Source organism: Heptranchias perlo, chromosome 26 (genome assembly GCF_035084215.1).
Source record: "Heptranchias perlo isolate sHepPer1 chromosome 26, sHepPer1.hap1, whole genome shotgun sequence".
In the NCBI taxonomy this organism is placed as follows: Eukaryota; Metazoa; Chordata; class Chondrichthyes; order Hexanchiformes; family Hexanchidae; genus Heptranchias; species Heptranchias perlo.
Window position 1 is genome coordinate 35,190,401 of NC_090350.1, and position 25,184 is coordinate 35,215,584.

The 25,184-nt window shown below is 41.2% G+C and overlaps 1 protein-coding gene across 3 annotated transcripts in view; it reads right to left on the reverse strand.

The window, feature by feature from the left end:
• Positions 1-19,740: 19,740 nt before the first annotated feature.
• The window catches only part of kdm1a (lysine (K)-specific demethylase 1a), a 59,467-nt gene continuing 54,023 nt past the window's right edge, over positions 19,741-25,184 (reverse strand). For all 3 annotated transcript variants that reach the window (XM_068006748.1, XM_068006750.1, XM_068006749.1), the window contains one exon: positions 19,741-23,695. In XM_068006748.1, coding sequence (XP_067862849.1) covers positions 23,510-23,695 — 186 coding nt within the window. In that variant the 3' untranslated portion in view covers positions 19,741-23,509. The remainder of the gene's footprint in view (positions 23,696-25,184) is intronic.

Sequence of the window (25,184 nt, forward strand, 5' to 3'; positions counted from 1 at the left end):
CCCTCCTTGACCTCCTCACAAAAGATTCATTTTGGGAGCTGGACCTCATCCATTCCCACCATGTGGTAGATCCAGTTCAGCTGCCCATTTACGATCATCAACTTAATGCTGCACCTCTTGTGAGGGATACTTTGTTCTGCCTTTTGATATTCAGGATAAGATGGAAGCACTGCATGTGAAATCTGAAGAGTTCTTTGATATGAATTCTGTAGGAGTTCCAAAAATCACAGCAACATTTACACCTGGAGTATGATTTTGCTGGGATACACTGAATGTGTCTAATGGGAGCAAACTGCCATCCAACCGTCTTTTAATAGCTTCCCATCATTTGCCCCAATTTTCCCATCTGTTCTCTGTAAGGCCCTGAGCTTTTCTGAGGTACAGTTACACAGGTGCTGGCAGCTCCCATGTCCTTCCCTTTATTTCACTATTCTTCATGTGGGGAGCCAAACTGTGAGTTCTAAAGAATTCCAGAACTAGAACTGACTGGCTATTTGGACTTGTGCACTAAAAATCACATTAAAAAGAAAATCAAGCAGAAGCCCAAGAGATGAATCACTAGAACAATTGAGGTCACATCAAAACAGAATGGATTTACTATGTACAAGATAAAAAAATTATCAGCATTTCATAGACGGAGACATGAGCTGGGCCTGGGAATCTTACCTCAACCCCTTTGTGGTGTGTCTTACTCCATCACCAGATTCTTACTCTGGTGTCCTCCTTAACTTGTGCCAACCCACAAAAGCCCTCTACTGTGATATTGCTAAGTCCCACCAAACTTGTGCTTTATTTAAATATATTATAGGCACTGAGCGGATGTCATACACTTACTCACAGGGAGAGAGAAAATACCTCCCAGCTGGCTATCAGGACATTGCTCACAAAAATCAAGGACATTGCTTTGACAAAAGTATCATTTAAAGTTCTAATGCTGCCTCAAGGTTGTCCCATTATGCTGCGGGGCAAAGCTCTTCTGCACACCTGCCGATCCTCTGCACATGCAGGGCTGTGTATCAGATGGCTTCCATGCTGGGAAATAGCTGTGAGCACCTGACACATCTACACTGCACTCTTAACAGTGCTAGAAGCAAAAATCATTTGTGACTCTGAGCTTCTCTCTCTTGTTGGCTGAAAGCATAATGTATCTCATTTAGTGCCGCATTAGTCTTTTAGTTATAAATGTTTCTTTGGTGGACATCAGAGAATTTACTTACATGCACGTGCCAGAAATTGAGATTTTGAACCAATCATGCTTTGAAATGGGATGTCCGCTGAATGGATTTGATAGCAGATTGATTTTGAGAGATATTTCTGTGATGCTTACAGTACAACTCTTCAACTATAATGTTAGTACATTACCACCAAAGGATTCGAATCAACATACATTAATTCACTTTAAAAAGACAAGAAATTCTGGATTTCTTTCACTATCTAGGCAATTTGAACCTTGAAATTATACTATATGATATTACCACATATATGCTTTTTTTTTGCTATTTCATTTTAAATGGATTGATGCATTAAAAGAGCAGATGGAGGAACATCACAGGAACATGTTAAGTACTGGTTTGACATTATCGCCAAAAGTAATTTATAGCCTCGAGTGTATAAAGGATTTAAACACAGGAAAGGTTTGAAATACCCAGCAGATTAATCAACACCTAAAAGAGGAAAGGATTGGTTTAACATCTGGGTGTGACCCTTCATCAGGGTTCGGTTCTAAGGTTTTGCTTTGATGATGTTGACCTGCCTTCATCCCTGCTGCACTACTTTAAAAATAGAAATTGTCATGGGAACATAGGAATTACTCGACGAAAAAAGACCAAGGTCCATCCAGTTCTCCTTCTACCATCCTGGTAGTCGCTGATACAACGACAATGGAGTTGTTGACTAATCACAGCAATCAATCTCTATCAATTAGTCTACAACAGACCCAGACATGAGGCGAGGAAAACCCACAGTGATGGAGACCTTTGGGAACCATAGGTCCAAAGTCACCTATTCCTCCCAAGCCTGCTGCACTTACCATATGGCATGTCTCAAATTACTCATATTCTGTATCCCAAAATGTTATTTTCTGAAAGAAATCTATCTAATTTGCATTTGAATGAATCAATACTAACTGCTTCCATCATCTCTCTAGGGAGCCTTTTCCATAGATTGACTACTTTATCATTGAAATATTGTTAACATAGATTAGTTGTGAATTTACCCCCTTCGAGCACAGGCCGTGCCCTCTGGTTCTACTATTCTGGACAAGGTGAAATAGCTTGTCATGATCTACGCTATCTAGTCCCTTTCAAATAGTTAAACCAGCATACTCTCAATCAAGTTCATCTTCCACCTGGCCTTGGGCTTCCATGGAGGCCAGGATAGGCACAGGTACAATAATGAGCCAAATCTAACCTGTGGTTAGAATGTGGAACTCACTACCACAGGGAGTAGTTGAGGCAAATAGCAAAGATGTATTTAAGGGGACAGCTAGATAAACAGCTAGATGAGGGAGAAAGGAATAGAAGCTTATGCCAATAGGGTTAGATGAGGAGGGGTGGGAGGAGGCTCGTGTGGAGCATAAACACCTGCATGGACGTTGGGCCGAATGACCTGTTACTGTGCTGTACATTTTATGTAATTTGTCTTATGACTGTAGAACGCACTGCCAGTTGAGATTATTGTAGGTGTTGGAACAAGTTTCAGATCACAGATTAACCTGATGTATCTGGGGTTAGATTCCCAGTGAAAGAAACTGAACTCTGTAAAGTTACTTTGAAGTCCCTACAAATCCTATTAAGATCAAATATTTGTAACCCTGCCAAGAGAAGTTATTTTTGGCTTGATAGGCAGAATTGCAGTAAACTTCCAAATGTTGGAATATGTACTGAATAAAGTACAATTAAACCAAGGTCCTGTCTGTCCGTTCAGGTGGACATTAAAGATCCCATGGCACGATGGGAAGGAAAGTTGGGAGTTCTCCTGATATCCTGGCCAACATGACTCCCTCAACCGAGACAAAAAAAAATTCTGATTAACTGGTCATTCATCTTGCTGTGGTTCATGGAACAACTGTGCACAAAGTAGCTACAATGTTTGCCTACATCACAACAATAGTGACAGGTGTGATAAGGTATAAAATAAATGCAAGCCTTTCTTTTCAGTGTTGCAACTGCACTTTAGCTTTTTGACTGTGCTATAAAAATGATGGACAGTTAGATAGAGCTGCAGCTTAAGTTATGAAAAGGTGGTGTCCTTTGCACTTTCAATCTAACTCTAAAGAGTTGATTTTATCTCTGCGCTCCTCCAATTCTTGCCTCTTGCGCATCTCCGATTTTGATCACTCCAACATTGGCGGCCGTGCCTTCAGCTGCCTAGGCCCCAAGCTCTGGAATTCCCTCCCTAAATCGCTCCGTCTCTCTCTCCTCCTTTAAGACACTCCTTAAAATCTACCTCTTTGACCAAGCTTTTGGTCACCTGTACTGATTTCTCCTTATGTGGTTCGGTTTTGTTTGATAACGCCCCTGTGAAGCGCCTTGGGACGTTTCACTATGTTAAAGGCGCTATATAAATGCAATTTGTTGGCCTTAAGACACCAATCCTGCTTGATTAAAGTTAAGCCAATCAATTTCTAAAAACGACTACAGTTGTGTTGTGTATGGCTACACATTGCTACTTGAGATAAGTGGGCAAAAAGATTTTGTAAAAATTTAGATGGAAAAAGCTGAAATAGGAGGCTCACTAAATAGGCTATTGAATTTTTTCTCATTTTTTATTTACAGGATGTGGTAATGTTGGCAAGGTCACATTCATTGCTCATCCCTAGTTGCTCTGACAACCAAGTAAATATGTAGGTGAGACTGGGTCGGGGTGGCAGATTTCCTTCCCTGTATGACATGAATAAACCAGTTGGTTCTCACAATGTTCCAGCAGCTTTCATGGTCACAAATTAGCAGATCTTACTGAATTCAATTCACAATTTGCTGTGCGGGGAGTGGGGGGTTTGAACCCATTTTCAGGCTTACCATTCCAGTACAATAACACTGCACTACCATGCTGAGGGTGGTACATGTATATCTAGTCACTGTGTCACCCGGTGATAGGATAAGTTTGTACCTGTAGTTTCCCACACTGTGTTTTTAGTCTTAGCCAAGGGTCTGTGAAGAGAGAGGAGAAACTGGTGATCTAGATGTCCCAAGACACTGTCACAAACCTAACAACTACACAGTATAAGCAAAGGTCAAAGAGTAGGTCATCCAAGAGCCCCATCAAATGAGAAATTGGAGAAAGAGGGGCAAAAATACATTTTGCTCAAAAATTGGCATAAATAGTAATAAGGCTCACCAAAATGGAGATATTTGAAAAGAGATTTTCTTTTTTTGAAATGGTCAACAAACAAAAGGCAGGGTAGGGGTAAAAACTGGTATCAACCAAGGAGTGGTTAAATTCCACTGCCTACAATTGTGAAAGCAGTTTGAAGTATGACGAAAATGTACAACTTCCATGGCTGCATATTAAATCCGATGGAAGAGTTACATGACTGTACTGCTCACTGAAGGACAGCACTGATTTGCAGAACCATTCCACTTTTTTTGGTTGTCTGTAGTTCAGTTCCTTTCCTTCATTTGTTGACGGAGGCTGCGGTCCGTAACTGCAAAAATGTGTTCAGCTGTATTATTTAAAACTATCGTCTTTCTTTCTCTTCAATTTCCTCCCTTCACCCCACCTTCCTTCAGGCCTGGTGATATATTGGGGTACAGTTCCATAGCTGGTGGCAGCCACGCCCCCAGTAGCCACACTTCAGTAGTGCTTTGCCAATCATTAGCTTCTGTCAGCTAATTATAGGATGGCCATGGAGAAACCTGTGGCAAATACTGTCCTCTCTTGCAACTGAACGAGTGAGCAATAAAACAAAAGCTAATGGGCTAACTCGCTGAACGCAATCTGATGCACTCAGATTAAAAATATACGGGCCAAAGAATAACCAAAAGTTTTTAACTTTTGAGACATGGCTGAGGTTTTTGCGAATAAGAATTCAATGGGTCATATATTGTGGCTGGCACATGTTCAGACAATATAAAGCAACATTACCTCAAAGAAATGCAATCTGTCATGCAGTTGCTTGACAGGACATGCCCAGTCTATTTATATTCCGTCTTTAAAATTGACATTGGTGTGTTCCACTGAGAGCCTGCTCAATTCTAGAATCATAGAAAATTTACGGCACAGAAGGAGGCAATTCGGCCTATCATGTCAGCCCTGGCTGAAAATGAGCCACCCAGCCTGATCCCACTTTCCAGCACTTGGTCCGTAGCCCTGTAGGTCATGGCACTTCAGGTGCACATCCAGGTACTTCTTTAATGAGTTGAGGGTTTCTGCATCTACCACCCTTTCAGGCAGTGAGTTCCAGACCCTCTGGATAAAAAAAAGTTTTCCTCTGCTCCCCTCTAATCCTTCTACCAATCACTTTAAATCTATGCCCCCTTGGTTATTGACCTCTCTGCTAAGGGAAATAGGTCCTTCCTATCCACTCTATCTAGGCCACTCATAATTTTGTACACCTCAATTAAATCACCCCTCAGCTTCCTCTGTTCCAAAGAGAACAACCCCAGCCTATCCAATCTTTCCTCATAGTTAAAATTCTCCAGTCCTGACAACATCCTCATAAATCTCCTCTGTACCCTCTCTAGTGTAATCACATCCTTCCTGTAATGTGGTGACCAGAACTGTACACAGTACTCAAGCTGTGGCCTAGTTTTATACAGTTCCAGCATAACCTTCCTGCTCTTACATTCTATGCCTCGGCTAATAAAGGAAAGTATTCCATATGCCTTCTTAACCACCTTATCTACCTGTCCTGCTACCTTCAGGGATCTGTGGACATGCACTCCAAGATCCCTCACTTCATCTACACCTTTCAGTATCCTCCCATTTATTGTGTACTCCCTTGGCTTGTTTGACCTCCCCAAATGCATTACCTCACACTTCTCTAGATTGAATTCCATTTGCCACTTTTCTGCCCACCTGACCAGTCCATTGATATCTTCCTGCAGTCTACAGCTTTCCTTCTCACTATTAACCACCCGGCCAATTTTTGAATCATCTGCAAACTTCTTAATCATGCCCCCTACATTTAAGTCCAAATCATTAATATATATCACAAAATCAGATTATAAATAAAAAATCTTCTTGCTTCTTTTAGAGCACAATCTTTCTGACATTTTACTAAGGTTGTTGCTATAAAGAATTGAAACTAGTTAATATTTTGTGTGCCTTTTGCACTGATCAAGGTGAGCGAAGTTAATAAAGGGACACTTTCCATCTCCAGCACCCAAGGAGACAAAGAAGCATATACCCAGGCTCCTGTGTAAGAGATGAAAGGTGAAGCAGAGGACTGGCTTTTCACAGATTCTAGCATCCAACAATCCCAGGTCAGGCAGAGCACGGTCAGGTGCAGAGTACCTCAGAAGATTCACTCTGCACTGCATCAGATTGATGGGCTTGAGTGGGACATCTTGCGACGTGTGCGTTAGTTAGACCATATTCTGCAGCCTTCAGCTCAAAAATGCGTCGTTCACATGCCGTAATTTTTTCAGCAAATTCCGGCCCGACTGTTAATATAAACAAACAGGAATGCATTACGTATCATAGTCTTGAATGATCATTCCAACAGACAAGATTGCCATCAGGTATTGATTAAATCCATTCTCATTCCAGCCACCCTGTGGACCCTCCAAGGGAAACTGCTAACTTATTGCCCATTACTGTTTACTAAGGGGCAGTTTTATACTGTGGACCATGTTCCTTAGGAACTGGATTGAGACTATCCAAACTCATTACACATAGAGCCCTTACAGCCATATCTTACATAATATTTTACAAATGTTTGAACTCATCTATCCATAATATTTATTAAAAATCTTACATCTGCGTACATGTGCTGTCAAATTGTTTCATTGGAAATTCACATGTCCACGTTTAGAATGGAAACTTCCTATATAAAGTTATCATGCTGTGATTACACCCTCCCACTGGTAAGGGCACTGCATTGCCACCATTAGCAGGAGGCTCTAATTAAAGTTTGACAAATTTATATAGGCAGGTTCCATTATAAATGTGGACATAAGAATATATGATGGAAATGTAAAATAAGGATAGACTTTAAGGTGGAGATTGAATTATGTTTGCACACCCTGGTCCAATTATCGCCTGCCACCTAATCCCGCTTTACCTGACAACTATACTTGGTCTTAACTCACTGTGCACGACGCCACAGGAGATCGACTAGTTCACTACTAAAGATAATACTTCTTCATTTATGAGATGTCATTGATGTAAGTGTGCAGAGTACACACCAACCATTAACAATAAAATGGCAGTGTGGAATGAACGAGTTGGGTAATATATTGTCCTTACAAGACCACATTTTTCATGGATAGCTACCAACTTACAGCAGTCAAGGACATAAAAGAAATAATTAACTTGCATTAATATAGCACCTTTCATGACCTCAAGATGTCCTGAAGCACGTCACAGTATGAAGTGCTTTTGAAGTGTCATCGCCCTACAACCCTCCAAGATCTCTGCACTCCTCCAATTCTTGCCGTTTGCGCATCCGATATTAATGGCTGCACCATTGGCGGCCGTGCCTTCAGCTGCCTAGGCCCTAAGCTCTGGAATTCCCTCCCTAAACCTCTCTCCTCCTTTAAGCCGCTCATTAAAACCTATCTCTTTGACCAAGCTTTTGGTCACCTGTCCTAATACCTCCTTATGTGGCTTGGTGTGAAATTTTGTTTGATAATCGCTCCTGTGAAGCTCTTTGGAACGTTTTACTAAGTTAAAGGCACTATATAAATGCAAGTTATTGTTATAATGTAGGGAAACAAGGCAGCCAATTTGCACACATCAAGGTCCCACAATCAGCAATGCGATATGTGACCAGATAATCTGTTTTAGTGATGCTGGTTGAGGGATAAATGTTGGGCAGGACATTGGAAGAACTCCTTTGCTCATCTTTGAACACACACAATATTTCTCCTACCCAGGACTGAAGAAATACACTCAGGTGGCTATTTTTTTTATATATAAAAACTCAAATGAAGTGCAGCAATCTTGCATTGTGATTATGTTTTAGTGGATTAGTGGTTTTCAGTTACATCGCATTTTTAAAAAATTCTCGGGACGTGGGTGACACTGCCAAGGCTACATTTAATGCCCAGCCCTAGCTGCCCTGAGAAGGTAGTGGGCCTTCTCCTTGAATCACTGTCGTCCTTATGGTGATGGTGCTCCTACAATGGTGCTAGGTAGGAAATTCCAGGATGTTGACCCGATAGTGAAGGAACGGCGATACATGTCCAAGTCAAGATGAAGTGTGACTCAGAGGGAAACTTGGATATAATGGCGTTCCCACAACATTGCTGCTCAAAGCTGTAGGAGAGCTTGGCATCTACAATACCACCCATAGTAAGACCGAGAACTTATCTTGGAATCACGAGGCATTTTGGACCAAAATTCACAAACTATTTGGCCAGCAACGTCTTTCAATATTATAACAATACACGCACATCTCATTGGCAAATTTTTACAATAAAAGTACATCTGTAATCTTTTACCACCACCAACAACTTGCATTCATATAGCATCTCTAACATAGTAAAACATCCCAAGGCGCTTCACAGGAGCGTGATCAGACAAAAATTGACACTGAGCCAAGGAAGGAGACATTAGGACAGGAAAGAGGTTGGCTTTAAGGAGGGTCTTAAAGGGCGAGAGAGTTGGCGAGGCGGAAAGGTTTAGGAAGGGAATTCCAGAGCTTAGGGCCTAGGCAGCGCCGCCAATGGTGGGTGAAGGAAGTTAGGGATACACAAGAGGCCAGATTTGGAGAAATGCAGATTTCTCAGAGGGTTGTAGGGCTGGTGGAGGTTACAGAGATAGGGAATGGCGAGGCTATGGAGGGATCTGAATAGAGTGTGGCCTGAGAGTATCCTCAAGGTACTATACAAAAAAAATCAAAAATGTGGGGTTTTTTGTACATATGAGTAGGACCCACCATTCAGGTTAAAAAGTTCAGCCGCTCAAACAGGTTGTCAGGTAGAAAGGTTGATGCCAGGTCACTGAACGTTTAGGAAACAGCTGCTGCGATGGGTTGCTCCTCTGGAAGGATATCAAAAGGTCCAAACGGACTTTTAAAAAAAGTCAAAAGTTATCTCGTGAGCAAAAAAGACATGATATGTTCTGGTCCCTGAGGTCACAGATGTTGTACATCACTGACATAAAACCACAAGCAAATTAAACTAACAAAATCTCTGAGGAAAGGCTGAAGATTTATAAAAGCAAAGCTTTTTTTAACCCCACAAAACCATATTATTCTTTTTTCCTTCTCTTCCTGTTTTCTTCTTCTATTCCCTTGTGCCCTAAAGACAGTGACAGAAGCAGCTCCACAGTTGCCAGAGACCCTCCAGTGCCTTGTTCAAGCAGTCATTCTTCAAATATGACTGGATACAATGAAGAATATAAAGTCTTCTTAGCCTCAAGAAACTGGAGTCAACTGTACAACCTCTATCTACCATTCCACCAGCTCAAGATAGATATGGGGTCAAACCTGCGACTTTCACGGTCTGTATGCCTCAGTACCAAAGTACAATGAGCCAGAAATCGCGCAGAGCAGCGAGGCAATGCTCACTGCGGCACCTGCGAATTAAATTAACGAAAATACTTACTGCGGGCTCTATGGCCTCGAGTTGCTTGAATTTGAACTCTAAATAAAATGTGCGTTATGAACCCAGCCTCTGAGCAGCGTGAGTTGCCGCACGGCTGGAACAGTCTGAGAAGAAGACACGTCCACAAAATCTGTCGGGAAGAGAAGTCACGCTCACAGATTCAGGCTGCATTGCTCAAGCAGGCAAGCAGACTTCATTCATTTAAAGTTAGTATTCTGCATGTCATTGTAAATAAAAATTTATTTTTTTAAAAAAAACAGCCAAAGAAATAATTGAATTAAAGTAAAAAGAGACAGAAGGAAAAAGTAAAAAAAAAATTATTTTTAAATTTTTAAACTTAGTTTAGACTGGTATTTTTAAGTGTACCAGTTAAATTGTTGCTTTCCAGCTGGGCACATAAGCAAGTTGGCGCTTTTTCAATGATTTCTCTGAATGCAGTGTGCGATGGCCCTTTAATTCAAAGCTATCATATCGTCGGCGGACCACGAGGAGCAAGTTCCGGAGTCCCGCGTTTCACTGAGCGTGTGCATACACGGGAACCTGTTCCTTCAATTCACCACTAAAAACGGAGAGCGCTGGTGAGCTCCTCCGTTATTTCGGGAGCGATTTCTGGCCCAATGTGTTTTCCTACTGAGCCCTCAAGAGTTTGAACTCTAATTCTGTCACAACATTGGTTTGTCCTGGCAGGGCTATAAATACCTTTCAAATGAACATTTACTCAAACATCTATTAATGCCAATGCTTTGTATAGTATTTGCTTAGTCGGGATGACCATTAAGTTTTACTGTAATAAGAAAAGGACTTGGTGAGAATTGAATGTCTCACAGCAATAGTCGGTATCTAGGGCCAGCACTATGCACATGAGAATTTGTAATTGTAAAACTGGTTTCAGTGTAATTATCTTTATCAGGAACTTGCTAATCTCAAAGCCCTTTCACATGGTATAAAAGAGTACTTGAATCTTCAAAAAATATCTCTATCAGCAGTACTGTTCTTAATGCCTATTCACTAGAGTGGTACTAATGTAATGAGTGTTTTGTACAAAGGTGTACCATTGAATTAGCTGAAATTGCTTGAAACTTAGCTTGACAAACATTATTCCATTGTTCTACGAACGAAGTGAACTCCTTAAAGTCCAAACCTCAGTGCACACTGAGCACGCAAATCAATAGTCAATCATCACACTTTAAAAGGCATCTGCTTGTTAAACGGAATAGAACTTTGCCTGAATGGTAGTTTGTAAAATATCCCATTGGGGAGTTTGGACTCCAAGAAGCTTTTAATATTCACCAATGTCAAGAAAAAGTCTTTGCGCTTTAATAAACTTACTTCCATTTCACATATAGATCAATAAATGCTGCTCATTTGGTTCTGAAGCCAGTAGTTATGAGCTAAAAGCAAACAAGCTCCTCAGCACTTCCAAGAATAATTTTATTGAGACTTTGAGTCAGTTTAATGATTCTACACGACTTGATGTACCTCAAATATTTGTTATTAATTTGGTGGTATTTACTCTCTGACAGTTGACATTTATAATCCTTACAAAAGTCAGTGATTACACAACATTATCTATAGCTTTCTCAGAAATATACTACTTAATTACCGGTGGCTTAAGGATATTTTGCATTAACACAATTTCTATGCCGCCATTAATACCCCTACTGCCTCGTTACCTCAGCAACCGCAGAGACTGCTGAATCTTTCTTTGGCCTTTATCCGCTCATAAAATTCACAAACTCAAGGCAAAGATCCCAATGTGATAAGCACTGGATGGTATAAACCCCTAACCTCCCCGCTAACAAACTGTTGTCAACAACCATGAAACTGATCATAGGACCGTAGCGAGTGGCCTCCACCAATAGTAACTCATTAATTAAAAAAGTTATTTCATTTCCATAGAAACCCACACTTTTTTTTTTCAGTATCAGGGTACACCGCACAGTATGGGTAAGCTCTTCAGTATGTTTGGGGTTTTGATGCTCAGTCAATACGACGAAATCAGCCAAACGAGGGTAAAAGATCGGGGGATTTTAAATGTGAGCCATGTCCAAAAAACACTTACGTTCGTGTTTTCTGCGATCTTTTACCGCTGGTTCGGGAAGGATCTTCTAATTGCGCTCCTTTTCTTAGGCGCTCAGGCACGAGTAGGCACATTTTAGAAGTTTTTACATATCAAAATATATTTAATTTACTGTACACTGATCAGTTTCTTAGTATAGTTTCTTTTTAAGTCATTTTCAGTGATTTCAAATTAGGTTACTCACAGGTGGAGGACTGGACACTTATTAAAAATGCTTATTTTTTTGTGATGAACCCATTTTCAGCTGTTTTCATAAAACTGCACCAGGTTACCACTCTTAAACACATCAATTAATACTTTTTAATGGAAAGAAAAACAAATAAACATTTACGTTCTATTACGCTGCCCGATTGCACTGGTTCATGGAAGATTTTACGTTTGTGATGATGCAAATTCATTTTATCGGAAACTTGAACTGTGACCTCACCAGCACAATTTCGGGTGCAATTCCCGATTGCACCCAAAGCAGAAGCTACCCCAGATTATTTAACTGTAGCAGGCGAGGTAAAATTTAGCCCCTTTGCAGCCTATTGCAACCCCATATGATTTAATATCTTACCACACTCCAATCCTGAAGGATGTGCTATAGACCAGCCCTGCAGGAAATGAGTGACCAAATAATATGTAACATGACTGAAAGGTCAGGTGAGATTATCACATAAATATGAATATAATTGCCCCCTCACAGGCAGCCTTTACACTGCAGGGGTGAAATGACTCCTAATGAAAAATGGGAGATTGCCTGTTTTTATCAATAATTAACATCCACTAATAACATCGCGCCTCAGATACAGCACATTTCAAGGCCGCACACCTTTGCAATTGTTAGGTCATTAATTGGAGAGAGAAATAAGCACCCTCCTGTTTTTTCATTAAAAGAGGAATTTCACTGTGCTTCTTTTCTCCAGCTGGAAGGCTAAGAAAGCTTTTTCTGTTGCTGCCGTCAAACGCCCACTGTTGATGATAGAAGACATGATTCAACGGGGACAATATCACTTTACCCTCTTACAAAATAGAATCCTTTTCTTCCAACTAGAGTTCCATCTAGTGGCCTGCTCCAGAATTAAGCCAACTGAGTTTAAGGCTGCACTTACACTACTACAAAGTAAATTTTGAAAAACCAAAATTCTTTAATTTCAGTGGGTAGAAAATCACTGGTAGCACACTCACAATTTTCCTACATGCACTGGCTGTATGAAGCCCCACATAGCCTTGGTAAATTTACCCTGATAATGGTAGCATCACTACAAAGCAGCTTCTCTTCACACCGATGCTACGAAGTTGTAGTGTAAATCCAGAGTCAGGTCTGCCTCTGGAGTGATATGGGGCGAGACTCTGTCATCCGGGTCAGGCCTCAGCTCTGGATTTAGACTGTAACTTTAACAAAGGTGCAATGATACAGTTAGAACATAAATGCAACCTTTGTCACAGGCAACTGTGCAATTGTGTGATTTGGAGTCAAGAATCTAGTGCTACACCAACTGGGTCATCAACAAGTTAAGTCTTCCTGTGACATATATTAACACCAGTTGTTTCTTGAATTGAATTAACTAACTTGATTTTCCAACCAAAACAAGAAAAAAAGTGGTTTCTCGTACATCATATCACAATTTTAATTAATTTTGATATTGCTGGTGCACCTTGTACATTTTCTTCTTCAATTTTCTTCCTTTTCCTGAAGGAGTACAGATGAATCAATGGATTCTGACAGCTCTCTGGCCTAGTGTACATTCTTGATACGTCAGCCTAAATGACAACAAATTGCATTTATATAGCGCCTTTAACATAGAAAAACATTCCAAAGTGCTTCACAGATGCATAATCACCAATAGACAGTGGGTTTCAACAAGGTACTCTGCCATGGACAATGTCACAACTGAGCCCCCATCCTGATCTCATCTAACCTGCCATCATCTAGCATCCACACACATCTACTTTTGCAACAGGGGTCTCTGGATAGAATTCAAGAGCAAAACCCTGGTAAATTTCCCTCTCCCAAGCCAAGGGCACCGAGGACAATTATACTGACCCAAATGCTGCCCCAGGTGGGATATTTAACTTCTCATTGAACCTGGGACCTTCTGGTCTATACATTACTTAGTGTCTTTGTCTTTGGTCCCCACCACAAACTCTGTTCTCTAGCCACCAACTCTATCCCTCTCCCTGGCCACTGTCTGAGGCTGAACAAGACTGTTCGCAACCTTGGCATCCTATCTGACCCTGAGATGAGCTTCCGACCACATATCCGCTCCATCGCCAAGATTGCCTACTTCCACCTCCGTAATATCGCCCATCTCCACCCCTGCCTCAGCTCATCTGCTGCTGAAACCCTCATTCGTGCCTTTGTTACCACTAGACTTGACTATTCCGATAATCTCCTGGCCGGCCTCCCATCTTCCATCCTCCATAAACTTGAGCACATCCAAAATTCTGCTGCTCATATCCTAACTTGCATCAAGTCCCGTTCACCCATTACCCCCGTGCTCACTGACCTACATTGGTACCTAGTTCGGGATTGCCTCGATTTTAAAATGCTCATCCTTGTTTTCAAATCCCTCCAGGGCCTCGTCCCTCCCTACCTCTGTAACCTCCTCCAGCCCTACGACCCTTTCGAGATCTCTGTGCTCCTCCAACTCTTGCCTCTTGCGCATCCCCGATTTTAATCACTCCGCCATTGGTGGCCGTGCCTTCAGCTGACTAGGTCGTAAGCTCTGGAATTCCCTCCCTTAACCTCTCCACCTCTCTCTCCTCCTTTAAAACACTCCTTAAAACCTACTTCTTTGACCAAGCTTTTGTCATCTGTCCTAATATCTCTATGCAGCTCGGTGTCAAATTTTGTTTGATTAAGCTCCTGTGAAGCACCTTGGGACATTTCACTACATTAAAGGCGCTATATAAATGCAAGTTGCTATTATCTTTGCTTTGCATTTAATAACAAAGACACAGAAAAGAGAACGAATAATTCCATAAGCAAATAAAACTTCTGTTCTTAATAACTTGCCCACACAACAGAACATAGATTTGGTCCTATATATTTGTAGGTGAGGTCTCACATCAGTGTTTGACCTTTCCAGGCTGAGGGAGTGGCCGTGTTAGACCAAAAAAAAGAGTTCTTGTAATCAATGGACTCCCAGATAGAGTAGTGGAGGAGAGAACCTCAGTTACAAACCAACTGGATGCTACATTGGAGGACTGTAGGTATTCCTGGATGGATGGATGGATGGATGGATGGATGGTTGGAGTAAAGTGGGCCAAATTGCCTCTCTCATCCATAATGATCCTGCAAACACAAATCTGCTGTTAGAGGAAAATTAATTTTTTTTTTAAAAAGTTCACTCACAAATTTAATCTTCTTCCAAGTATTTTGACAAATAACACTGTAGTGACATCCTTCGTGTGGTATGTTGTGGGTAGTCTAGTATCACTATGGCTAGCATTGTCACAGAACATTAGCTCGTTAATTTTTTTTAAATGAGTATAAAATGGAATTTCTCATTTGGTGGAGACCAACCATCACATACAATGCCTTCCCACTCTGACAACTGCTTTATTGGAGGACGATTCACTCTCATCTCAGAATTTTATTCCCCAAAATGTGGTTTACTTTCTCCTAGTGTTCCTGCAAGAGGTGGTACAATTCTTGTTGATCGCATACAGTGGCACTTACAAACACCAATTTTCACCTTTGTGGGGATTTTGGTACTTTTTTCAAGAAAATACAACTTTAACACGATGATCCTTTTCTCACAGAACTGCCCCTTGAAGCACATCTTCTGATCACTGGAATAAGATGGCTAAGAAACATAGAAACAGGAGTAGGCCATTCAGCCCCTCGAGCCTATTCTACCATTCAATTAGATCATGGCTGGTCTGTATCTTAACACAATTTACCCACCTTGGTTCCATATCCTAAGCTAAACCCACTAATGCTATTTAGAAAACTAGCGCAGTTGACAGAACCTACATATTACTACAGATCACAAGATAGATGATTATTAATGGATGATGTATTCTCATTCATGGATTTAATGCAGTGTGCTCATAAATAAAGCAAAATATAGGGGATTTGCTTTCTTCCTTACAGTTTTCACAATCATTGACTGTTCAGTGACATTGAGTGAATTCAATTTTAACAAGTTTTGAAAAGGAAATTAGACAAGAAAATAAGTGGAATCTGAGAGGACTTTTGTGCTTTAGTTTCCCTTTTTTGCTTTCTGATGTCTGCTCACCTTTGTATAACCTCCCTTTGCCTGGGAGGGCTAGGCTGTCAAGGTCATGGATTTTATGTGAACCAACGCTGCTCAAATGTTCAGTCAACAGGAGGCGGCACTTATAACAGCCAAAGTCAACTTCTCTTCCTTCCAAAACAGACCATCAAATAACTAATTAAACTCATCACATTTGAAGCCAGCAGATTTGAGAAAGAGACAGCCTCAGGACCTGTTACCCTAGATTGCAATCCAGCACTATTACCACAACACACCCAGGCTCCCCGATATGAGAAAAATTTAAAACGTGTGAGATCTTTGCCAGAGGAAGTGGAATCAAAAATAGCTTTTTAACCTGGGTTAAAAGTTAACTCATTAACAATTGCAACTGTTGAGCATGTAAAATGCAACTGCTTGTCAAACAACAAGAAAAGCAATTCGTTTTCTTTTCCCAGTTAGCTGATTTAGAACGAGCAGGTTTACTCAACACAGTAGGTACAATTAGCTGGTGGGGGACTGTCAGAATATTCCTAGCATCAGTTAGAAATGATTACATATTTTGTGTCCTGTAGTTGGATGTTGGCTGCTGTAATTAAGTTGTGGAATGTTATAAAGAGCTACACCTGGACGTGTGCACTACTGGATTCAAATTACTTCAACAACAGATCTACGGGGAATAGGGTAGTGTTTGAATCTTCAAGAAGGTCTATTTCTACCCTTTGGAGGGAGAAACATCACTAAGATGTTACAAACATATTGGTTGATTCAAAGCTACATTGTCAAGACTGGCAGCTTGCTTGCCTCTTTAAAAAAATGCAACAACAATAACTTGCATTTATATAGCACCATTAATGTCGAAAAATATGGAAAGGCATTACACAGAGGTGTAATCAGACAAAAATGGATGCCAAGCCAAAGGAGATATTAGGAGGGGTGACCAATGCTTAAGTCAGAAGCAGGTTTTTAGGAGAGTCCTAAAGGGGAAGGTGGAGAGGCAGAGAGGTTTTTGGGAAGGAACTCTAGAATGTTAGGGTAGAGGGCTGAAGGCACAGCTGCCGATGGTGGGTCGAAGGGAAACGCACAAAAGGTCAGAGCTGGATTAACAAAGTGTTCTCGGGGGTGGGGTTGAAGGGATGGAGGAGGTTACTGAGATAGGGAAGAGTATCTGAAGGGATTTAAACACAAGCTTGAGAATTTTCAGTTTGAGGCGTTGGGGGACCTGGATCCAATGTAGGTCAGCAAGGATAGGGTTAATGGATGAGCAGGACTTGGTGCACGATAGGATACAAGCAGCAGAGTTTTGGACCCACTGAAACGCATGGAGGGAGTGGATGGGAGGCTGGCCAGGAGAGTATTTGAACAGTCAAGTCTGGAGATGACAAAGGGTTTCAGCAGCAGACGGACTGAGACATGGGCGGAGGTGACGATGTTATGGAGGTGGAAGTAGGCATCTTTCTGATGGAGAGTATGGGGAGTTAGGAAGCTCAGTTCGGAGTTAAATAGGACGGCAAGATTGCGAACAGTGTGGTTCAACCCGAGTGTGATCAGGGAGGGGGATGGAATCAGCGGCAAGGGTACGGAGTTAATGGAGGGAGCCAAAGACAATGGCTTCAGTCTTCCCAATGTTTAACTGAACTAAATCGCAGTTCATCTGAGATTGGATATCGGACAAGCAGTGGGAGAGGTCGAGAGAAGTGGTGGAGAGATAGAGCTGGATGTTGTTGCCATACATGTGGAAGCTGACTCCATGTCTTCAGATAATGTCGCATAGATGCAGCATGTCAATGGAGAAGTGGGAGCCAAGGATAGACGCAGAGGTAACGGTACATGGACAGGAATAGAAGCCATAGCTGAAGATGCTGTGGCTATGATCAGATAGGTAGAGCAAAATCAAGTGAGGGTAGTCCCACTGAGCTGGACAATGGAGATGAGTTGGAGGAGTATGGTGTGGTTGACCATGTCAAAGGCTGCAGAGAGGAAGAGGAGGTCAAGGAGAGATAGTGCACTACAGTGAGAGTCACAGAGGGTGACATTTGTGACTTTGATTAGGGCCGTTTTAGTGCTGCAGCAGGACAGAAACATGATTGGGAGATTTAAACATGGAGTTGTAGGGAAAATGGGCATGGATTTGGGAGGTGAAAAACACTTTCAAGAACTTGAGAGGAAAGGGAGGTTGAAGATAGGGCAAGAGTTTGCAAGGACACAGGGGGCGAGGGGATGATGACAGCGGTTTTGAAAGGGAGCGAAACAGTACCTGAGGAGAGAACCATTTACAATGTCAGCTAGCACGGGGGCCAGGAAGGGAAGTTGGTTGGTCAGCAGTTTACTGGGAATGGGGCTAAGAGACCAGGAGGTGGGTCTCGCAGACAAGATGAGCTCAGAAAAGGCATGAGGAGATAGGAGAGAAACTAGTGAAAATTACAGAGGCAGCTGGACGGATGGTCTCAACCTTACTGATAATGAAGTCCATGAACTCCTCACATTTGGTAAAATAAGCAGCAATTTCAATTTACGGAGATCAGTTTTATTACTTCAAGCAAAGAGTGAAACAGTAGAAAGTAATTTGCAGTGAAATATTTAACGCTGGCTGTACCCTATTTGATAAAAGCACCTGAACTGCCTGATCTGTGTCATGAACTTTTATAATGTAACTAACATGTACATTTTACTGTTGACAATAAAAGTAAATCAAAAAATATATTGAACCAACAAACCACAACGTGAGGTGCTCACTGACTCAAGTCCATTTGTTTTGGTAGATTGTAATCAAAAACAACTTTTTCTTTTAACTTTTACAAAGGCTCAGCACAGAGACTCCAAATGCACATAGGGAATTAAACTACCACAAATTCAACACTACAATGTGCAATGCTCTGTTAGTACTGATTGATTACAGCAAAGTATATATCAGCTATTTTTAAGTAAGATTCCTTACTTAAGTTTCAAGTGTAAACTTGTATGTATATATGTGCTAAAAGCTGTTCTTGTTAACATGGTGTACAAAATAATACTCTATCTATAATTTAGTGTGCTTACATTTGAAGGACGTTCATTGAAACTGTGCATTTGCCATCAGGATAAGACCACGGAGGTGAATTTAGTAATGCCTATCTGTATCCTTTACCTGCTGCATCACGTGTAGTGTAACTCAGTGAAGGAAATCAAAATCAATTACAGAAACAATGATCCCAGTTTGCCCAACTTTTCTTTTTTGAAGTTTGCTACTTTTATTTCTACCCCCACCCAATCCCATCTCTCCTAAAGGTGCTGCGTTATGCTGGGATACACTTCCACAGGTGCCAACTCTCCAGTACCTCATCCAAATTTTCTAGTGACTATGGCCAGGCTATTCATTTGGAGGACGTTACAGCCAAGCCCAGTCCTTCCCTACCCAACATCCTCCCACACATTTCCCAGCACTGTGTAGTGGGATTATGATCAGGAACATGAATCCAGGCCTATTCCACCCCCCCACCCCACCCCCCAGCCCAGGTGCAGAGGCCAATTGTGCTAGCCCCAAATGCGATCAGCTAACAGTGTAGATCAGAGACCAAACCTGGACCTTGCTGGTTTGAATACCTCAGTAAATCAGGCAGTGCGTTTATCTACCAAGTCACTTGGGAAAAGATGACCCTGGAAAAAACAAACATACTTTCCATTAACCTAGTTAATTAAACATTGCATTAATAAAATTCTGAATTTTATAGTTTTTAAAAAATCATCACAACTGAATAACTCATACATTCAACTTTTTATTTAAAATATATTTGTGGCCTTACACAAGGTGCAGCCTTCGCACACTGATGACAAAAAGTGCAAAATCTTCTAGAATTTAGCAAACAAGGTGCCAATTTCACACTTTTCTTTGCATGCCAAAATATAAATCTGGCAAGCCAAAAATAAAAATTACACTGCTTTTCCACTGTTTAAAATGTGTACAAAATGATAAGTCAATTGGCATTTCATGCATTTCTGTGGTCTGGCAGTCAATTCTAATGGGAGCAGTCAGTTCAGCGTACTTTAGTTTAGAAACTGTCCTTGTAATTTAATCAATCTACATCATTTTTACAACCAATAAAAAGCATAACATCATTTGCTTTGACAGTAGACACTAGGGTTGACAACGTTAAATGTCAATAATTCACAGTAAAAAAAAAACCTTGTTACATCTTGGCACACTAAAGATACGATAAAGGAAACCATTGGTACAGTGGTTAAAATGAAAGCTTTTGTAAATTAGGTGCATGGTGAAGTACACAAATCTTCAGCTGAGTCACCAAATGTGACAATGTACCACCTCAGCAAATAAAAAGAACGAGCTTGCATTTATATAGCACCTTTCACGTCCTCAGGACGTCCCAAAGCGCTTTACAGCCAATGAAGTACTGTAATTTTGAACTGTAGTCATTATTGTAATGTAGGAAACACAATAACTAGACATACCAATAACTAAGACCATCTTAGTAAAGAGTCTAACCATAAGCACCTGGGAGAATAGGGATGCAGGGAAATTGGAGGAATAAATCTGAAAAATCCAAAAGGATACAGCATAATGAACTTAGTGATTTATTTGCCAATTGCTCAAATTATCCCTAAAAATTGATTAATCAGTATAGGTGATTCTTAATGACTGCAGTACTGCTGACTGGTGCTTTAAACAGCTGCTCAGACTCTCCTCCTAAGTGCACTGCTCATGATGTTAGCGCTCTTAATGTTGGCGCTCTTTCCATTTAATTCATTTTCAGCCCAAAGGCACTGTGCGGGACACTGATCAATGCTTATCAGCATACTAAACACCAGAAAAGCTCAGCTATTTAAAGTGCCATAAGTGCTGTACTGGATTAGCAACTCAAAAGGTAGAGTTCAAATCCTACCAGGGTATTAAATCAATAAATCAATTAGTTTTGACTATGAAAGCTGCAGGATTGTTGCAAGAGCCCCACTGGTTCACTAATGTCCTTTGGCCCTACCTGGCCTGGCTTACACATGATTCTAGTCCACACAATGTGGCTGATTCTAACTGTCCTCTGAAGTGGCCTAGCAACCCAACTCAGCTGCAAAAAAAATCTCTAGGAGACCCACCTTCTCTGGCGCAAAGGGGTATAGACAGCTTAAGTGAGTGGGCGAGAAGTTGGCAGATGTAGTATAATGTGGGGAAATGTGAAATTATCCACTTTGGTAAGAAGAATAGAAAAGCAGAATAAAAGGTGAAAGACTAAGAAAGGTTGATATTCAGAAGAATTTGGGTGCCCCTGTACACGAATCACAGAAAGTTAACATGCAGGCAATTAGGAAGGCAAATGGTACGTTAGCCTTTATTGCAAGGGGGTTGTTGGAGTACAAGCGTAAGGAGGTCTTGCAGCAAATATATAGGGCTCTAGTGAGACCACACCTGGACTACCGTGCAGTTTTGGTCTCCTTACCTAAGGAAGGATATACTTGCCTTAGAGGTGGTGCAACGAAAGTTCACTAGATTGATTCCAGGGATGAGAGGGTTGACCAATGAGGAGAGATTGAGTAAAATGGGCCTATATTCTCCGGAGTTTAGAAGAATGAGAGGTGATCTCATTGGAACATATAAAATTCTGAGAGGGCTTGACAGGGTAGATACTGAGAGGCTGTTTCTCCTGGCTGGAGAGTCTAGAACTAAGGGTCATAGTCTCAAGATAAAGGGTAGGCCACTTAGGACCGAGATGAGGAAAAATTTCTTCACTCAGAGGGTTGTGAATCTTTGGGCTTCTCTACCCTAGAGGGCTATGGATGTTCAGTAATTGGGTATATTCAAGACTGAGATCGATACATTTTTGGACTCTAAGGGAATCATGAGAAATGGGGATCAGGTGGGAAAGTGGAGTTGAGGTAGAAGATCAGCCATGATCTTACTAAATGGCGGAGCAAGTTCAAGGGGCCATATGGCCTACTCCTACTCCTGCTCCTAGTTCTTATGTTCGTATTAATAAACATCACTTTGCCGGCATCATTAACATCCCAAAAACAAAAAAGCGCTGCGCAGCGTTCTGTACAAAGTACTGATTTTGGACAGAAAATGGATGGAACGAAAAGAGGACGAACATTAAGAGCGCCAAGATCACGAGCGGTGCATCGGCAGAAGAGGCTCAGAAGCTAATTAACCAGCTATTTGCTGCACTGATTTTTAAAGCACTACATCAACGCTATTCATTTGTTCAGTAATGAGGATTCCACCGCAATTTTGATCAAAACAACCAATGGAAAATCCAGAGAGCTCATATAAATGAGTTCTATTTGAGCACTGTATCCACAAGATTACAAGTAGTGATCATTAAAAGTGGATTTCACCATTAGTAGTGCGTGAAACTCATATCCGGGAGTATTTGTTGGTGTAAAATGGGGTGCAGGGTACTGTTGCACTGCAGAGTTGAAGTAGGGAAGGAAACAAATATCCCTGGTCCTTGACTTTAAGAAGCAAACATTACATAGAAAAACAATAAGAGTTTGAAACAAAACCTCAACACCACAGTGATATGTCCAGGGAGCCAGTTGCAGCCAGGGACCCTGTGACATGACTGAAGGGCACAGATGATCATGTGTGCCACCACACTCTGTTGTGCCACGTTGCAGTGTTTCTCAGAGTGGCCTCAAGTCAGACATTGGTTGAGATTGCAGCCCTTAAAAAGTTTGAGTAACACTGCTCCATAGCACATGGGCCCAAAGGGAGAGTGGGTATCAGTTCGGTACAGAGTATTTTCAATCCATTTCAAACAAAACTTTTTCCAGCTTATACCACATTTTTAGGTGGCATTTCAGAAAAAAAAAGCAAGAATGGTAGTTGTGACACAAGCAAGCATAGATCATTTGACATTTTAAATACTTTAGAGTGAAAAGTAACCCCTGAGTAAATTAGGGGACGTAGTATATACTGAAATTTATTACAGCAAGTAAGAATGGTCCAAAAAAAATCTCCTCACAAACCTAGATTATGCAGTGTAAACATTGTAAAAATGATAAAATCAGAACAAATTTTGATATTGAGCTACCTTGTTCTATTAATAGCCCTAGTGTTTACAGTAACCACACATTAAAACAAATGCCAATTTGATGAAATATTTCAACTATCACATCAAAAAACTTTTATTTATGTAAATTCACACTCAAAATATCCTAAAGCACATACTAGTATGGCTGGGAAAAAACACCATCAATAATACAATCACTCACACTCTTGCTCTCAAGAACAAAAAATGTCTGATGCATTTACACAGGAGTTAATGCTACACAATACCCAAGGCTTTAGAATGGGCTGTCACATAATTTGGTCAAAAGTGGCCCCCTAGAGTAAGCTGCTCCATTTGGCTCAGTCTCATGCTCATGATGCCCCAAACACTTGGCAGTAATGAGGAAGAAGAAAAGGAGGTTTGAAACCAGTGCATCAAGTCTACAGTAAGTTTACTGTAGGGCTGCAGTAGCTTTTTTCCAGATGAAATCTAATAAGGATGATTTCCACCATATGAATCTTTTCTTTTTAAAAATTAAATGCTACTGGGTTGTTGGGTAGGGATGCCAGGTGTAGCTTGTCGTGGAAGAGTGTACATTGCACCCAGAAACTGATCAGCAATTCGACCGGCTTCCCTTAATCCACTCAATAAAGCACCATGAACTGTCGCAGGATAGTTGCGGATAGTGTGCTCTCCAGCAAAAAAGAGACGAGGGACTGGCTGTAACGAAAGAAAGCAAATGAAATCAGTTCTCCAGATAACGTATTAAATTACTGCCATTAAAATTTTCCATTCTATGTTTAACAGGCTTGTAACGAGGCATGATTTTAAGATTAACCTAAATTATCCTACACCTTTCCCCCTCTCTTCTGAAGGTAGAGTCATGCTAGGATGCAGTTCCACATGCCCTGGCAACACGCCATAACTTGACCCATAGGCACTATGTTTGCCTATTTGCAATCTACTGGTACCTCCCCACTGTCCAATAGTTCTCTCATTAATGCTGTCAATGCCTCCTTCCTGGTCTCTGAGGTCACTGAATATCAATCAGGAACTGTTTAATATTTCCCCACCCTAGCCTAGGGGCACTGGTGCTGATTGTTAAAGTTGGTAGAAACTGCTACCTTGACTAATTCAGCACAGATCGGGAATCAAACCTGGGATTTTCTGCTCTTTACAGCTAAGTGCTATACTGAGCAGTATCTGTACCACATGACCATGTGAGGTACTGACCTTCAGTTAACTTAAAATCCAGTGGACTTGCTAGCTGGATTAGGCACCCAGTTCCTTGTACTTCAGCTCCTGTATGCACCACAGCACATTCCATTCAGAGCAAAGTTCTCAAATTGAGGTATGGGCCTGTCCCAGGATAGGAATGAGCACGCAATTTAATCTTGTGCAATTAAATTCTCTTCATTTAGTTCCAGGTATGTCAGCAAAAGACTTTCCCAGGTAAAAGCTCCTGACAGAATCAGCAAGGGCGGTTGGTTCATGGAGTTTTATATAACTGTCATTTTCATAACCCAGCAGGAGCTTCTAGGGCATGTGTGTTTAATCAGGATTTTGCGACATTTCTAGCTAATCAGTCTTTGCCTGATAATATGCCTCTTCCAAGTATGTTCTGCCTGCCACTTGTTCCATCGCCAATTTCCATCTCTTCCAATGGGCCCTCCGGACACCTTTAGTAGCCAGTACACTCCCCATTTCCTGCAGTCTCCTCACACAGCTGAGCAACTGCTACAGACAAAAAGGAGAAAATGTGCTGCAGAGAGAAGCAGGAGAAAGGAATAAAGACAGAAGAGGAAAAAAGGGAATTCAAAATAAGTAAAATAAGTGGAGGAGACAGAGGAAAGAAAGGAAGGAATGAAGAACATACTAGAAGTGAAAGGGGAGTAGGGAGAGCGCAAGCAAGGGAGCGAGAGAGCACGGGAGGAAGCAAGGCAGAGAAGAGAGCAAAGAAGCACACAACAGGACAGAAGAGTGGCAATGATCATAATGTAAGCTTTGAAAACTTGTGTTGTGTGTGGTATATTAGAAAGTAATTAAAAATATCATCTTCTTCCTTTTGCTTTATCATACAAGATCTGGAGAAATGTCACAATTTTTCCCTCACACTTTCATGGATGGGGTCAGGTTGACAAATGTTGAGTATGCCCGACTATCTATCCAGATATAAAGACAAGCCTAACAGTAAGTCTGCTGAATTTAA